The 17,639-nt window shown below is 43.0% G+C and overlaps 1 protein-coding gene across 1 annotated transcript in view; it reads left to right on the top strand.

Annotated features, from left to right (window-relative positions):
• The first annotated feature begins 10,207 nt into the window (after positions 1 to 10,207).
• The window catches only part of VGLL4 (vestigial like family member 4), a 65,354-nt gene continuing 57,922 nt past the window's right edge, over positions 10,208 to 17,639 (top strand). Inside the window, exon 1 of the mRNA XM_044451285.1 lies at positions 10,208 to 10,696. Within this exon, the coding sequence (XP_044307220.1) occupies positions 10,612 to 10,696 (85 nt within the window). The 5' untranslated portion in view covers positions 10,208 to 10,611. The remainder of the gene's footprint in view (positions 10,697 to 17,639) is intronic.

The following is a 17,639-nucleotide window of genomic DNA, read 5'->3' as shown; positions in this document are numbered from 1 at the left end:
TTATCATCATATTTTAATTGCAGCCAGAGTGGATCATTAATTAATTTATGTTATGTTAGGTATTTGTATTTTATTTGTGTAAGCCGTCCTGAGGCTCTTGCAAAGGACGGCATACAAATATCCTGAATGAATGAATGAATGAATGGGGTTGGTCTGCTGCTATAGATTTAAGGGATGCTCATTTCCATATCGCAGTAGAGGAGTTACATTGACCTTACTGCCATGTTCTTATTGGTAGTAACTTCTGCTAGTTTTCTGTCCTCCCATTTGGCTTGGGCTCTGCTTCACAGTACCAAATATATGGCAGTGGTTAGCTCTCACCTTAGCTTACAGGGTGTAAAAGTTTACCTGTCCTACTCTTACTAAGTGGGATTTGTGTGTTCCATTTCAGTTTCCTGCTCCTTGTTCCTGCTATTGTTCCTGCTCCAGGTCTTTGTATAAACACAGAAAGAGCTCTGCTTTCTCGATCACTCCTGTACATTGGGGTGCTTCTTGACTCAGTCTTGGCAAAAGCCTATCTACCAGGACCCAAGGCTGTCAGGCTGGTCAGTCTTGCAGCCAAGCTACAGTGCGAGCCTACAGCCACCGCTTTTCAAGTACAGTGCCTCTTGGGTACTGCAGCTGCTATGGTTGGAGTTGTCTCACTTGTCAGGCTCCAAATGAGACCGCTTCTGTATTGGTTCATTTACTTTTTTGATGTGGCAAGTAATGTTTATTATTATTATTTATTATTATGTTTATTATTCTCGCCTCAGAATTCCAAATTCTTTCTGGTTGAGCCTTTGTTGGTGGATGTCAGTGCCCAGTCTACCACCGGGAATCTCTTTCATTGCTGTCCACCCAACTTACACCTGGACTACTGATGTCCCCTTCCTTGGTTAGGGAGTACAGGGCTGACCTCTCACCCTCCACAGTGTTTGGAGCCATTCTCAATGCTGGAGATGTCCAGGATTTGGTACATTTTCAGGCTATTTTTTCTCACCACCACATGCATGTGGCCAGAGACAATACCACAGTGATGTGCTACTCGAACAAACAATGTAGAACAAGGTAAATACTCCAACCCAGTTAGTGATGAGGATATGGACATGTTCAGCAGACATTAATGTTCTGCAGATCCTGAATGGAAACTTTCCATCCATCACAGAAGCTATTATTTAATTTATGTTTAAATTTATATGCCAACTTCTAGGCCTATTTCTGTGCTATGGTGGCAGCAATAAAGGATTTCCACTTTTCCCTCTAAGGACTTGCATTGTAAGAAGTTCAGACACTTACCGTCTCAAAACATTTGGCTGGTTTGGAACTCTCCAGATCACTAAAAGCTCCCTCCACCCAGGGAATGGCAACCTTGTCTGATTTCCAAGCTGCTGTGTCTCTGCTGGACTTGCAAAGGGCTGCTACACGGTTGACTCCTTCCATGTCCATAAAACACTACTGATTCAATTTCTGAGCCTGTGTTGACTGCTTCCTTGGAAGGGCGATATTTTCCTAACTGCTTTGATAGTGCCCCCAACCCACCACTGGTAAGCCAGCTAGCTAATTGCCCATATATAGGGTGTACAGAGACCATGAAGAAAAAAGGCAGTTGTTTGAATGTTCACCTGTGCATTCACACAACCATCACACCTTACCTGCTTCAGTTTCAGCATCAGCGGTGGTATTGAAGTCGGTCTCCTTGGTAGCAACATCCATGTTTATACTGGTGTCAGTCTCAGTGGCCTTCTAAGTGCAGAAGCTGTAATTATGGTCTCTCGGAACTAAGGGAAAGGGCCATGAACCTGTCAGAGTATCCATACTGTGATATTGGGAAAGAGTGTCTGCCAAGCTTCCTGAAGCAGGGCAGTATCCAGGCACAGAACCCAGAAGTGTGAATGCCCAGATGCCCAATCGAAGAACCACAGGTACCAGACAAGCAACCTGCCTTTGTCATTACTTGCCAACTATGCCATGTCATAGCAATTTGGTGGGTTATGTTACACTTGGAAGGTGGAAACACTAGTTTACAAGTGTACTTTAAGCTCATTGCTGTTTGAGATCTTAATTATTGATTTGTAGTTGAAGAATCCATAATATAATGCATTGAATTCTCCTTTAAATAGCTTCTATCAAAAAGCAGCATATTGCTTTCTGTTTTAAAAATTGAAGACTTTAGGGGAGTAACCCTGGGGAAGGAAGCAGAAAATCCAGGTTCCCATGCACTCCTGTAAACTGCTGCACATATTCTTCGAAAAGCTATAAATAATGATCCATTCGGATTTAAGACTTAAAATCCAGGATCATAACATTATGAACTGTTTGAATGTCCTCTAGAAAGCTTGAAGAGAAGAAGATTCCCATTATCTGGAAACTTAATGTATTGCTGATTTTCTCCTTAAAATTAGAAAGCATTCCCTGATATCTACACTAAATTTTCCTTTGCTCCAGTTTTAGCACCACTACTTATTTTCCACCCTCAAGGTCCCTGATAACGTTCTGCCTCATCTTTCTAGCAACCTTTCAAAAGCTGCCAAGATGTTCTCCCTTAATCTTTTCCACGTCTCTGATTCTCAAATGGTGCCATTGTTTATACACCCTGCCAGAAAACCTAGCTACACAGCACATCCAGAATTAAATAGTGTCCTACTGTAGTTGAAACAAGGATGCCAGGGTCTTTCTGTTAATTGGTGATACCAGTTGGTGTCAAGAGAATTGGGCATGAACAGACCACAGTTGAAACTGGACGGAAGAACTGACTAAGAAAGTAAACTAGAACCCTCCATTTCTAAAACAATCAAAAGGCACACACTTCCAGAACAGAGCTCCTGTATTCTTTTTTGCTGGAGATATATGGCTGCAATTTTTATGCTTCCTGGACAGTTAAACTACTTCTGGGTAGGTGGCATTCTGTATCAAATATGTATCAAATGAAGGGATTTAGACTCTTGAAAAGAGGATGGAACGTGACATAGAGGCCCTATGGAATTTTGGTACTTCAGTTTTCCATTTTCTTCATCGTGGCCTCTGTGCATCACACATATGGGTTCTGTGCCTGCGCAGTGCCTTTGGCCGGAAGATTAACAGCTAACGGTTTTTGGCGGGAACTCCGCTCCCCCTCCCCCCTAGCAGTGTATAAGGAGTGTAGTGTCCGCCATTTTCCAGTCTTTGCGACCGCCGTTCATTGTGCCTTGTGCCACTTTGCTCTCGCTAAGATTATTACTTACCTTCTTGCTCGTTGGAAAATCTCTCCTTTTTCCTACCAAGTTTGTATCCCTTGTTTCTGTTGTTAGTACTTCACTTATTTTTCTTAACTTTTGCACCATTTTTTCCTCTTTATTGTTCCTATGAAAAAAAACAAAAAACCAAAAACATTACTTTCCCGCTTTACTATCTCCTTTTTTTCTTCTTTCTACGATGGCGCAATGGCCGGCATTCCGCAAGTGCGGAAAATGCGGCTCCAAAATGCCCGCCGCGGATCCGCATGATCTGTGCCTGCTTTGTTTGGGGGAAGGGCACAGAACCGATAAGTGCGGCCATTGTTTGGCCTTTTCTAAACAGGGAGAACCACCTCCGCAAACTCTTGTGGGACCAGGCTCTCCTCCAATTGGACCGGCTGGTGGCTAAGCCTTCCACTGTTGTGGCCCCACCTGAAAGCCGTCCAACTTCGGCTGACCTGCCGCAACGCCCGGCCTCTTCCTCCATTCCTCCGCCCTCACGCCCTTCTGAAGAAGGTGCTCATACCATGGCCGACCAGTCTGTTTCCCTGCCAAGGAAACAAAAGGAAAAAAGGAAGCACAGCGACTCAGATAAATATCCTGTACATCAGAAGGCCAAGAAAGATAAGACGGGCAAGCTGGTTAAGAAGCCGAAGAACCCGAGCAGGCAAAACACTGCCACTCGGGCTCGGCCTCTTCCTTGATTCCGATCCCTGCTTCAGAACCGACCCCCTCGGTCCCGACCATCCAGGCGGCTATGAGGGTTACCCCACCGGGCTCACCGTGCCGACCGACAGCCGAACCCATTCTGGTTTCAAGGCGTGGTTCCATCTCAGATGGGGAAATATGTGATTCTCCACCTAGAGCTCGATCACCAACTCCGATGCCTCCGATCCCGATAGATACTGAGATCGCCATCTCCCCTCCAAGAAGCCATAGGAGCCATTCCTTGGATGCGAGGTCTGATGACTGGTACCACTCCAGGTACTCCTCCGCTCCGAGACGAGAAGAGTACCACTCCGTAGCCTATTATCCGACCTCCAGGGGACAATCTTCGCCACCAGCGCCTCGGGAACGTTTCCATTCAATGCCCAGAGACACCCCGAGGGCCCCTTCTAAAGAAAGTGGCAGATCAGAGTCACCAGGAGATTCTTCCTCCAGTGTACCACCCCTGCTGGATGGAATCCAACGAGTCTGAGGCTGACTCGACCTCGCCAGATGCAGCGGTTGCTTCTCAGGGCCTGGGGTTGTCCAAGGAACCGTATATATTGTTTAACGATCTGATGGCCAGACTACTGAGATCGCTCGATATAGAAGCCCACCAACAGCCGGGACCGAGCACTGATCATTTTTATGATGTGGTCAGGGGCGAACGATCCACATCTATTGCCTTGCCATTTATTATGACCTTACGGCAGGCAGTGACCCAGCCATGGGACCTCCCAGCAAATCCACAACCAACTTCTCGTGAATATGAGTCCATGTATCGGGTGCGGGAAGAGGACATCCCGTTTCTTCTCCGTCACCCCAAGCCGAATTTGGTTGTTGTAGAATCCTCGCAGGGTCAGGAAACCCATGGACACACCTTGCCTCATGACAAAGAGGGCAGAAAGGTTGATTCCCTCGCCCGCCGGGTATACGCAGCTTCGGGCCTTGGTTTACGAATTTCTAATTATGAGGCAACCCTGGTGTGTTACCAGTATTTCCTTATGCAACGCCTGGACGCTGTCATCAATACCCTCCCAGGAAACCAGGGCGAACTTGCTAAGACGTTTGTTAAGGAAGCTATGCAAGTGGCGGTGCAACAGGTTTCCACCGCGAGGCACCATGTGGACTCTGATTCAAGGTCGCTGGTCGGTGCCATTTCCCTCCGCAGACATGCCTGGTTGTGTAATTGCAATTTTCCGGACGAGATGAAGCGGAGAATTGAGGAGATGCCGTTCGACGTTCCGGTCTCTTCCATGCGAGGATGGATAGCAAATTGAAGAAAATCCATGAATCAAGGAAGACAGCCCGTCGTATGGAATTGTAATCTCTACCCTGACGTAAGTGGTCATGGTCACATCCACAGTACCATCAACAATTTCCGCCTCGGCAACAGCAACCGCATCAACGTCAGCAGCGTTGCAGGCAACAACCACCCCAGCGCTTCCAACAGGGCCACCGCCGCTTTGATGTGGACAGGCGACAGCGCTGATGCGACAAGCGAACCTCTCCTCTCATTCCAACTCTACCCTCCCCCCTCTCATTTGGGGACCGACTGAAGAGTCGGCTCTCCATTTGGGAGTCCATCACATCTAATGGGTGGGTGTTATCTATCATTCAGCACGGATATGGAATCGAATTCGACGTTGTGCCATCACCGAATCCTATCTGCTATACTCCGACTTCCTTGGTACTGTTAGACGAGATTCATCAGCTCCTTGCTAAAGGAGCTATTCGTCGCCTGTTGTTATCAGAGGGATTCCACGGATTCTATTCCAGATACTTTACGGTCCCGAAATGAGATGGGGGTCTCAGACAAATATTGGACTTGAGAGCTCTCAATAGATTTATAACACCAAAGAAATTTCGGATGACCACACTTCAAAGTATTCTCCCGTTGCTGGGAAGAGGGGATTGGTTCGCCTCATTGGATCTGAAGGATGCCTATTTTCATATATCAATACATCCAAGTTATAGGCGTTTCCTTCATTTTGCGGTGGACTCTGAAATCTACGAATTCAATGTGCTACTGTTTGGATAAGCCACTGCACCAAGGGTTTTTACGAAGTGTACGGCTCCTGTCTGTGCACATCTTCGATTACGTGGAATTCGGATGTACCTGTACCTTGATGATTGGTTGCTGGTCTCCGACACAGAAGCAGGGCTTTCGTTTGCTGTTGAGTTTACATGTGCTCTATTGCACAATCTCGGACTCTGTATTAATTGACAGAAATCTTCCCTTCTCCCTACGCAGGTGATCAACTTTATCGGAGCCCGGCTGGATTCGACATTGGCAAAAGCCTTCCTTCTTCAGGACAGATGGCATGTGATAGCTCAGTGCATTGCTCAGATTCGACAAGCAAGAACCGTTCCTGCCCGGTCTATTCATAGCCTGTTGGGACACATGTCTGCTTCCATCGCTGTGGTTCCGCATGCCAAACTCAGGCTACGTCCCCTTCAACTGTTCTTCAATGGAACGTTTCGACCACAGACAGATCCACCTACCAAACAGATTCGACTCCCGGCTTCTGTTCTTCAGTCCCTGTTATGGTGGATAGACCCAGCCAATCTGACTGTAGGCGTTTTGTTTCGACCCCGGTACCCTACAGTAACCCTCGGCACCGATGCGTCCCTGCTGGGATGGGAAGCCATTTGCTCTGATCTATGTACCCAGGGAATATGGAGTCACCGGGATTGCAGGAACCATATCAATTTTCTGGAACTTCCTGCCGTTTTCAAAGCCCTGCAATCATTCAAGGATGTGCTTCTACACCAGGTCGTCCAGGTGACCTCAGACAACATGGCGACGGTCTTTTATTTGAACAAACAAGGGGGAACCGGATCCCGCAAACTAGCCCGCCTGGCCATGCAGATTTGGTGCATACCGAGAGGTATCGCTCTTCTAGCAGTTCATCTTGCGGGCATGGAAAATACAGACGCGGATCTCTTGAGCAGACATATGTCGCGGTCACACGAATGGGAGCTAGACCATTGGGTTCGCGACATGCTATTTCACCGATGGGGCCAGTCAGACATCGACCTGTTTGCCACACAACAGAACAGGGCATACATGGCCTATTGTTCCAGACCGGGGATGGGTCAGGACTCTCTCGGGGACGCTTTCATGATCCCCTGGACAAATATGACTTTTTATGCTTTCCCTCCGATCCCGCTCATCATGAGAGTGTTGGCAAAGATCATTCACGAAGGGGCCACAGGGCTACTGATCACCCCCTGGTGGCCACGCCAGCCATGGTTCTCAACTTTCCTTCACGTCTCCCGAGAATAATTTCTCCAACTCCCTCTTCTTCTTGTTACCCAGAGGGAGGGCATGATCCGCCACCCAGACTTGCTGTCGCTGAAACTGACTGCATGGAGGATACAATGACCAGCTGCGATGCACCGGTATCGACGCCACCAACCGTCCCTGCCATTCCTGCTCAGCAGAGTCTACACTCAGACCTACAGTATCTTCTCGAATCTGCGCTATGACCATCTACTAGGAAGTCGTATGCGGCAAAATGGCAGAGATTCTCTAACTTTGCCAATTTACACTCGTTTCCAGCCCCCTCAGCTTCTGTTTCACAGATCCTTCAGTTTCTCTTTGAATTGCATCAGTCTGGACTCAAACCTTCGTCCATAAAAGTTTATACAGCAGTGATGTCACATTACTGGGGAACTATACATGGTCTCTCCATTTTTGCTCAACCTCTGATTAAAAGATTTTTGAGAGGATTGAGTAATCTGCATCCAACTATAAGACCTCTAATGCCCACCTGGAGTCTTTCGGTGGTTTTACAAGCGCTGACTCGATCACCTTTCGAACCCATGGCGACGATCAATCTACGCCTTGCTTCATGGAAGACTGCCTTCCTTGTTGCAGTGACTTCAGCCCGTAGATCCTCGGAACTCTGCGACCTTCGGGTAGACCCCCCTTTTCTAAATTTTCATAAGGAAAAAGTGGTTCTTCGGCTGGATCCATCTTTCTTTCCAAAAGTCGCTACTTGTTTCACATGCAACAGGAGATTGTTTTACCGGCATTCTTTCTGACCCCTTCAAATCTGATAGAGCGATCTCTACATATGCTGGACATTCATCGTTGCTTAGCCTGTTATAGGTCCAGGACTGAGTCTGTTCGGCGTTCCAATAGACTTTTTGTGAAATATTCGGAACATGACCAAGGCTGTCCAGTCACTTCACAACGTCTTTCGAAATGGATAGTAAATACAATTGTCCTGTCTTATCAGTTAGCTAAGTTGGACTTGCCGTCTACTCCAAGAGGTCATTCTCAAAGAGCTGTTGCTGCTTCTTCGTCCTTTGCATCAGGGGTCCCGATAGAAGATGTGTGCAGGGTGGCCATTTGGGCTACCCCGTGTACCTTCGCCAGACATTATAAACTCGATGTCCGTGCCAGGCAGGATTGCTCTTTTGGCAGAGCTGTCCTTTCTTCTGTCCTTCGCTGATGACACCTCCCTCCTCCACTTGGGGTAAGCTTGTTATTCTACCCATGTGTGTGATGCACAGAGGCCATGACGAAGAAGAGCAGGTTGCTTACCTGTAACTGATGTTCTTCGAGTGGCCATCTGTGCAGTCACACAACCCACCCTTCGACCCCGCTTGGTGTCATGGGTGTTCTGACTATTTTCTTTCGATACTATGATCTCTTTGCTATGTGTCATGCCACTACTGAATTGGGCTATATTGTCATACTGACAAACCTTATTATAAAAACAAACGTCGGTCTTTCGAAGACTGGAAAATGGCGGACACTCTGCTCCTTATATAATGCTGTGGGGAGGGGGAGCGGAGTTCCTGCCAAAAACAGTTAGCTGTTAATCTTCCGGCCAAAGGCACTGCACAGGCGCAGAACCCATATGTGTGACTGCATAGATGGCCACTCGAAGAACATCAGTTACAGGTAAGCAACCTGCTCTTCTCATCATTTCTTTGCAAGTAAACCATTTAGTTAAGTTTATTTCTGGTATTCATATTTAAGATTACAGCCTTTTCCTTTGAAACAATTGGTTGGATCCGGATTTAAGCTATACCTAAAGCTAAAGTAGAGCCACTGAAATAACTGAATACTGAATACGCCTACTGAGCTTTAGCTGTTGAGTAGTGTAGAAATGAAATACATAATTGGAACCTACGTTAAGCATGTCTAAATTTTAAAAATACTTATTTATTTATTTACTTGAGTTTTAAGCTACCCCCCATAGCCCTATAGGGCTCCCTGGGTGGTGTACAATTGAAAATCCCATTAATTTCAGAAGGTATACCCTATATGGGACTAAATCTGGATCCAGCCTAATAATTTTAAAATATACCTGGCAAGAAGTACATAAAATCACAAGCAAATTATTATCAAAACATTGCATCTCTAACTTCCTAGCTTTTTACCTTGATATTTTACTTTTAGGAAAGTAAGTTTTCATGTACTGATCTACCATAGGAAAGGAGTAGACTGATTTTCATTGACTCAGGATTCACATAATGACACTGATTACAGATGTTCCACCTCATGGGATGATTCACGTGCATCTGTATAAACAACTATGAACATTTAGGATCAAGGTTTGAAGTGTAGCAAAACAAACCACATCCTGAAATATGAGTATTGGAGAGAACAATCCCTTTTGTTTCTTTCAAGACAGGGAAGGTTTTAATACTAAAATCCCAAGATTAAATCCAATTTTTGTAACTAAAAAAACAAACGAAAAACTTCAAAGGTTCTATAAATATTTCAAATGTACTGATTAGAGACTTAACAAAACAAGCGTTTCTTGCTATATTCCTCTTCTCACTCAAATACAGATGGTGAGCAATCTAATGGTAATGTTTGCTAAAGCCCTGTTGTATTAATTATTTAATAATGTTTTAATGAATATGTGTTGAGGGCACATTTATTAAGAGTTTACAAATAGCGTAAAACTAAATTGAAGCAATAGATGGGATAAAAATCAAGGGAAAAACTTAAAGAAAAAGTTGTCATCTGCTTCAGAAACATTTCAGAAAAATAGGTTGCCTATTTATCAAGTTAACGTTCTGTGGAGAACTGAGCTTTATTTCTTGTTCCTTTTCCAGTTGTGCAGTGGCAACTCTGCTTCCTGTAAGGGCAGAATCTGACATGGCCCCTTCTGTGCCGTCTTCAACTCCTCCTCCTTCTCTGTCTTGCTTTCAAACACTCTTGTACATTTAGAGACTGATCTTGTGCAGAAAATATCCCTGACATTTGAAGAGCTCCAGGGATTCAGTGAGCATGCTCAGTCATCTCTGTCTGCTAGAAAGAGGAAGCTAGTTTACATAGGAGTCATACCAAGCATAGCCTGCATGTCAGTGCAGTTAACTTGCAGCGGGCTGTGAGGAGAATTAGCATGTCTTTGTCCTAGGAAGTCTTGTTGCTGTTTCAGTTTCCCTCCCTCAATTTGGAGTGAGGTCTATAAGCAATTTTAATTGCAACTGCGGACACAGTATACTTTAAACTCTCCGTCTCTTGTCCTGAGGCCCTTAAAAAGGGCTTCCTCCCTCCTCCCCCCCCCCCCTTTTCCCCAATTCGTTTTTAATATACTTTGTTTTGATTAGTTGGAGGCTGGGCCTTGAGCTTGTGGAACTCGGAAAAGAGCCAGGAGCTACTCAACAGCATTTGCCTGTGTTCTTGTCGCTGTTTTGGGGGTGAAAGCAAGCAAGCTGGTCTTCTTTGCTAACCCACTAAATGCTATTTATGAAGATGGACCTGTTGAACTATCAGTACTTGGACAAGATGAACAACAATATTGGCATTCTCCGACAGTATGAAGGTAACTTTGATTAATATGGCACTGTGGGTCTTTGCCTCTTTAAGTCCGGGCTATGATCTTTCTTTTTAGCGTTGGCAGTGCGGTTCCTTTTCTTAAATAGACTTGAGCTTCCGAATCTTTTGCAGTCTTCATTGTTTTCCATTAGAAATGCTGATTTTTCTCCTCTGCCTCAAAGTGAGGCACTGACTCTACCTTTTTAAGACAAGACATTGTCTCCTCTTATGTGCAAAATGTTCATACATTTAATGTAGTCGTGAGTCCGGACTTTTGTTTAATGCTTTACAGCCTCTGAAAGCTTTTCTATGCGTGGATGGCTTTCTCTCGAAAATATGCATTATCTGTAGATGCTTTATGTTGACACAGAGCACAGGCGGACTGTGACAAGGATTGAATCATAGGGTAGCGCATTGTTTTTTGTCTGAGGCTGGTTATCATTTTTAGGGCATAATAAAGAGCTTTTGCTGCTCAGCTCCGGGAATTGAAGGGTGTCTGTAGTACAGAATACAGAGTGGCCCTTTGTTTGACTTCTCATTTCCTGTACAGCTCTGAGAAAGCTCTGACACAGAGGGCTGCCTCCCCTTTTCTTCCCCCCACATCTCCTCCCTCAAGAACCGCCTCGGCAGCCTGTCCCTAGTAGAAAGGGCTACACAGCTGCTAGAAAACATAACTTTATGGCCATCTTCAGGGTGGTTTCTCTCTCTCTTCCCACCCCCATATTTGTTCTTTGCTGACATAGATTTGTTTGTTCCTAGCACTCAAATTTTACAGTAGTGGTTTTTTTCCCCCTCTCTCTTACAAAACCTGGCTACAGGAGTGGTGGAACTTAGCCGCTTTTTAACTAGTTGAGCTTTATGTACGTGCAGTTCGAAGACGCTGTAATGGCTTGGCTTAGCAAGGAAAGAATGGCACCACTGAGCTAATTCTGCTTGGCATTAAGGCTGTTTTTCTGTTGCCACACACAGAGTTTGCATAGATCTTTCTCTTTTTCTCTCTTGCTCTGCCCCCTCCTCCCTGCAATTGTCAACTATAAAATTTTCCATGTTGGTTAAGAGAGTAAATTTTACTACCATTGTCTGTAAAGAACTTGTTGATTATTCTTAAATATGTATTTCCTAAGGCTAGGGGGGAAACAAAGCCACAAGGCCTTACTAAAATGTTCATGTCAGAAACATGAACAGCTGAAACACAGGCCTGAAATCACATCAAGTTACTAAGGAGAATAATGCTTCTGTATTCTCAGTTAGTTAGTTTTAGGGTTGTGACTGCTACCTTCATGAATTGAAATTGTAAATGTTAGAGGCAATTGTTCATAAATTTGGAAGAAGGGTGGAGGTGGATAAAGACCTCTGAAATCAGTGTTTGATACTTTATCCTAGATGTTTTCATAGATTGCCAATTTTCCTACAAGTTTCCATTTATTCCCACTCCAAATTTTTCAGCATTCCATTTATTAGTAGTAGTTCAGCCCTTTCACAAAGGCTTTTTGTTGTTTTAAGTCTGTAATATTATATCATTTTTCTGCTTTTTTTGTTCCATTTAACTCTAAAATTATGTTTGCAGTGGAAAAACCAGAAAACAAAATTTGGATTATACATAGCAATGTATGTATAATCTTGCAGTTTAAAGATTGTGAAACATTGCCACATGTATGTTCAATATTGAAGGCTTTTTCATGCCACCACCTAGAATCATGCCATCAGTGATGGATATTGTCCCACTTTGAAATCCCATTGATTTAGTTTGGAAAAATTAACTCTCCCACTAGGGGGAAAATAGTTTGCCCTCCTTCTCTTAGAACATTTGCTCACATAATGTATCCATAGGGAGCACATATTATATAAACCTTTCTCTTGAATTATTTTAAGATAAGAACATTTCCAGAATTGAGCCTGCTGTGCATCTGCATAAGATGCTTCTTTTCACAAGACAGTTTCACTGTACTAGAAAGCAAAACAAAGCATCCTCACATAACTTTAAATTAGCATAATCTTCCTTCTATGCATATAAAGATCATGTGATCTTTCCAGAAGTGAAGCACACCCATCTGAATAACTTGTTCATGTGAGCATGGCCTTTCAGTTGAGAGTTGAGCTCTTAAGGGACTTTCCAAGTAATCTTCATTTCTGTATAATATATATGCAGTTGTTCATTTGAAGTAGAAATCCAGATGTCTTCTCCTGAGTAGCTCTTTATTATAGGGATATTGCAACACTTAAAGAGCAGTAAATTGTTGCTTATGGTCATATGATTCTAAGAAAGAGGAGAAATCACCACAGATAATATGGAATATAATTGTGAACTTACTGGATATGAATGATGAGATGACCACTGAAATGATGCTCTGTGCTCCCTGATTGTATTATTTTGCACAATTCTCTTTTTATATTATTTATTGGATGAGAACTTCCCTGTTTAACATTTCATGTGCCAGTTTGCTTATGTAGGTCTGGGGCTCTGGTGTGAAATGCAGTGCAGTCCCCCACCCCCCAGCTTCTTTCAGTGAAATTATGTAAGATGTCTCCCTTCCCCAGGATACAGCCATGTGGATAGATAATTTAAAAACAGCTTGGGCAGGACAAATATCACTCTGGATGTCTTCTTCTTGCAAAGCGAATGCATGGAATGGTTAAGATACGTTGTGGGACCTGAGATATTCTCTGTATAGTAAAATGTAGATGTGTGGCATACACTAATCTTTGATCAGTCACCTTGAGCTGGGTTGCAAGGTTTGTTGTCCTGGTGGCCTCCATGTGAACTTACTAGGGCAATGCAGTGGGTGGAAGCATACAGCAATGGTACTGGGAAGTTTGAACATCTTGCCACATTGTAGAGAAGTGCTGGATAAAGTGGCTGAAGTTCTCACCATTTTTATTTCCCCAGAATGCCTCTGGGCTGTATGTTGAGATTCACAGGCATTCTGGGTAATGCAGATTGCAGTGGCTGCAGTCATTTTACTCTATACCTCTTTTTGGACCATACATTCTTTTACAATTATAATTATAACAAGGAGGCTCCAGTCAGCGCTGGTGGAGGCTAGCATGTTAGGTGTATAGGCCAGGCCTGACTAGTTTTTTGTTTTGTTTCTTATGTTGCTTAAGCCAGGGAACAGGCAGTGTGGGACCTGTGAGCACTGTATTTCCCAGATGTCTTTCTGTGTGCCCATCAAGGTGTTTTACTCCTCATAATTAACACACACACACACACACTGTCTTGACAGCAGTTGAGATCACCATGACATTGATTTTGTTATCACTGAAATGTTCCATACTTGGGCTCCAAGCCCATTTCTGACTTGTATTCAGACTTTTGGGTAGGTTACTTGTTCTTTGCCTCCAATGGCTGCCATTTTGTGGGGCTACCCAGAACAGGTGTAGAAACTGCCAGATGTTCCCAAAGGCTCAAAAACATTGCCTACTCCTGGTTAGGCATATTAAGTTGCACAGTGTACTTAAACATTTTGAACAAGCATAACATTGACTTCAACCTCTCAAAAATGTGGGTTCAAATCTAGATTCAGTCACAGACTTGCTGTTTGGCTTTGAGCAAATTGCTGTGCCTCTGCCTCAGTCCTAGTCCATAAGATTAATATTCATGGTTTTCCTTTTGTCTCTTTCTGTTTTGCTGAAACATATGATAAAGGTTTATATCAATGGAGTTTGTTGTGAGAACACAAGTTGGCAAAGTTTCAAAGGGATTTTAAATCATTTTTAGATCATTTGTTTCTGTTTATTTTCATCAGTATTACACACAATTATGGAGCTTTGCTGGATGAAAAAATCTGTTCCTGAGGCCCTGTTGAAGTGAGCAGGAGCTGCACAACAGCTAATAATGCGGGAAAGAGTTTCATGCTGGGTTGCACCTTCAGAGTGCCGTGAATGATACCATTATGAGTATCGGCACCCTTTTCCTAAAATTCCAGGGGCAGCACTACTGGGTCTGATTTCCTTTGGAGGAGAGAGTGCTGGAGTCATACAATAGTTGTGCAGGGTTTTATTTGTTTACATGTAAGTACATGGACCATGAGTGGATGCAAGCAGCAGGTGTGCTGGCTGCCCTGTACCACATTCCCAGTGTGAGAGACATGCACTCAGAAACTGCTTTACACTTGCAACTATCTGTTTCTGTCTTTTTCTGTCCTTGTACCAAACTCCTTTCTTTTTCAGCTCCCTCCACTTAACTAAGGGGCATGGGACGTCATTTCTTCATAGGATTTCCCTTCCCTAAGGTTCTAGAAGGACTCCTGAATAGCTCCCAACCATTTGCTCCTGATAGTTATCATTTATCAGTTATTATGGGCCACTAACTGTCAGTTTGTCTGACAAAAGGAACATTTCCCAATCACTGTAAAAAAATAATAATTATGAAGTATTAAATTGGAGTTATGTCTCTAGTTAGAAAATAATTGTTCAACCAAGGAGTCAATTTTAGTAGTTAGCCCAATTCTGTTTGCTTTTGCTTCAACCACGGAGTTTAAATTTGCATTGTTTGCTCCTATGGTATGATGCATCATCATTCTGTTTATGAACTGGCCAAAAATGCAAATTAAATCTTCTATTCAAGGGCCTTTAGAAAATCAGCTTATTTCTTCCTTTTGCTTGACCTTTATATCTTTTTTGACTTAGTCATAGTGGCATTTTATGGTAGTTATTTTCTACTTAATCATAAACTTTGTTCTTTTGCCTGGGACTGGCCTCAGGGGGATCTGGTTTCCAGTATACTACTGGCAAAATACTACTGATAGCCTGATGATCTTGTTGATGGAAATGCATGAAAACATATTTCCTGTTGTTGGGGGATCTGCTTTACTTACCAGGAAGACACAGTGTTTGTGTAGTCATTATTTAAGCTGGTTAGCATGTTTGTGTAAGCAAAAATTGATCTTGGATTAGAAGCTTCATTCTGAATAGTGTTGTTTTGCCACAGAAAGACAAGTGCATTCTTGATACCTTGTACCATGACTCTGATGCCCAGAATGATGAGATGATTAATACAAATTAAAAGCATTGGAATCTGCTTTCCAACAGACATAGGCTAATTTTCTAGAAAGCATAGACTGGAGAGCATTTTTAGCTGAGACTGCTTTTTTGGTAGGAAGCAATGTTAAAAGAAGAAGGAAGCTACTGAAATCTGATTCTGATAAAAGATTCTGAAAAGGGAATATGAGAAGCACTGATATAGAACCAGCAGTCTGGATAAACAATATGGACAACAACAAGGAAGGAAGCAGAAGGCAGAGAGAGAATTTACTAAAGGTACAGAAGATTTTTGGGACAAAGGCAAAAGCAGAATAAAATGAGAACATTGTTATTGGCTGCTGTGCATCTGTTTGTCTATCTATAGAAAAATATATAAAGATACTGTTCATCTTTATTTGACATATGTAGATCAAGTGTTCCAAATAGGTCATTACTGACTTTTGCTAATTTTATTGGAGAAACCATATCTGCCAATTCTCGTCTTTTTCCAATGCACCATAGGGATTTCTTCCAGAATTGGAACTGACCTATCCAGATAGGTTTTGGAGGCCAAAATATTTCTGATCTGGAACTGATTTGGATCAATAAACTTTTACCTATCGCAGTATTTGATATCTTGATTTTTGATGGGCAGCATTGTGTTGTTTCAGTATAGGTGGTAGGTATGAAATTAACAGAAATAATTTTGGGGCATTTTGTTGGGGGAAGAGCAGAGTTAGTCTTGTATGATTTTCTGTTCACCTTAATGCCTGGATGCTGACAGCTCATAAGTTTGTTTCTGTTAGCCTTAGTGGTCACATTTACTATTCTTCACTTAATCGTTTCTAGTGATTTTGGTGCTTTTCTGTGTTGTGAGCATTCTCAAACTCACACAAATTTATAATTTCATTGCAACAAAAAGGCCACCAAATAGTTCTTGTACCATTTCTGAAGCCTCATACTAAATGAGAAGCAGTGGATGGTATGCTTTGGACTGAAGCATTGATACTATGCTGCTACGCATTTAGCTTCTTAATATTCCAGATTTATATTTGTCCCAACAAACTACTGCTCCATGACTATGTTTTGAGCCAGTAACTGTGAAAAATGTGTAATCCTATGCTGACTAATCAGGTTGGTGCTCACATTACCTGCATGCTGACAAGATTTACAGCATCAGTTGAGGAATCCTGCCATCTGGAATCAATTTTGGATGATCTCCTTGTGGATGCCATAACATTTTGTGTCACCTATAACCCCTGGTTTGGACAGGCCCTGGTCTAGTGGTGGATACCTTGAGAACCCGAGTGGCTGCTGTGCTCGAAGGACCTACTGTGCTCAGTGAATATTCCTTTCCACTGAAGGCCTTCACACTGTTGCTACAATTTGCAAAATCAAAGTGGGCTCAGAAAGGGTGGCCTTGGTCTCCGTGCTAGGCAGTACTTCCCCATGGTGCCTTAGCATGGTCGTGGTGGTGGTCTCTGCACCTTTCTGAGTTTCTTGCATTGGGTATATAGTTTCAATTATGCAAAAGTCTGAGAGTTATGTTCTGTGGGAGAAGAAAAACTGATGTGTTAAACACATGGTAACAGAAACCTAATCTGTACAAAGTGATTCGTTGAAGTTGACATAATAACCTTTTCAAGCCTGTAGGTGAAACAGAATAATCCTAATATGTGTATGTGCCATGGAGCATGTAGATGATTTTTTGGTTGAGATGGATGTTGCTTTTCTTTTTCCATAATCAGTTTTGTTTGTTTGTTTTGGTCTGTTTTTGGTATTGTAACATTCATAGAGTATAACTTGAGCAAGAAATGAGAAGAGGATAAGTTGCAGAGAATTCCCTTTAGGCATGTTATGAGGCTCAAAATAGTCTTATTTCTACTACATCTTATATGGTCAGTCTAGAAGACTGGATTTTATAACAAAGGAAATTAGATCCATGTGTGAAGAACAAGACCAATATTTCTTCTCCCATTTTGTTTGAC

Source organism: Varanus komodoensis, unplaced genomic scaffold, assembly GCF_004798865.1.
Source record: "Varanus komodoensis strain SLA01 unplaced genomic scaffold, ASM479886v1 scaffold6_2, whole genome shotgun sequence".
Classification (NCBI taxonomy): domain Eukaryota; kingdom Metazoa; phylum Chordata; class Lepidosauria; order Squamata; family Varanidae; genus Varanus; species Varanus komodoensis.
This window is presented reverse-complemented; position numbering and strand designations above follow the sequence as displayed.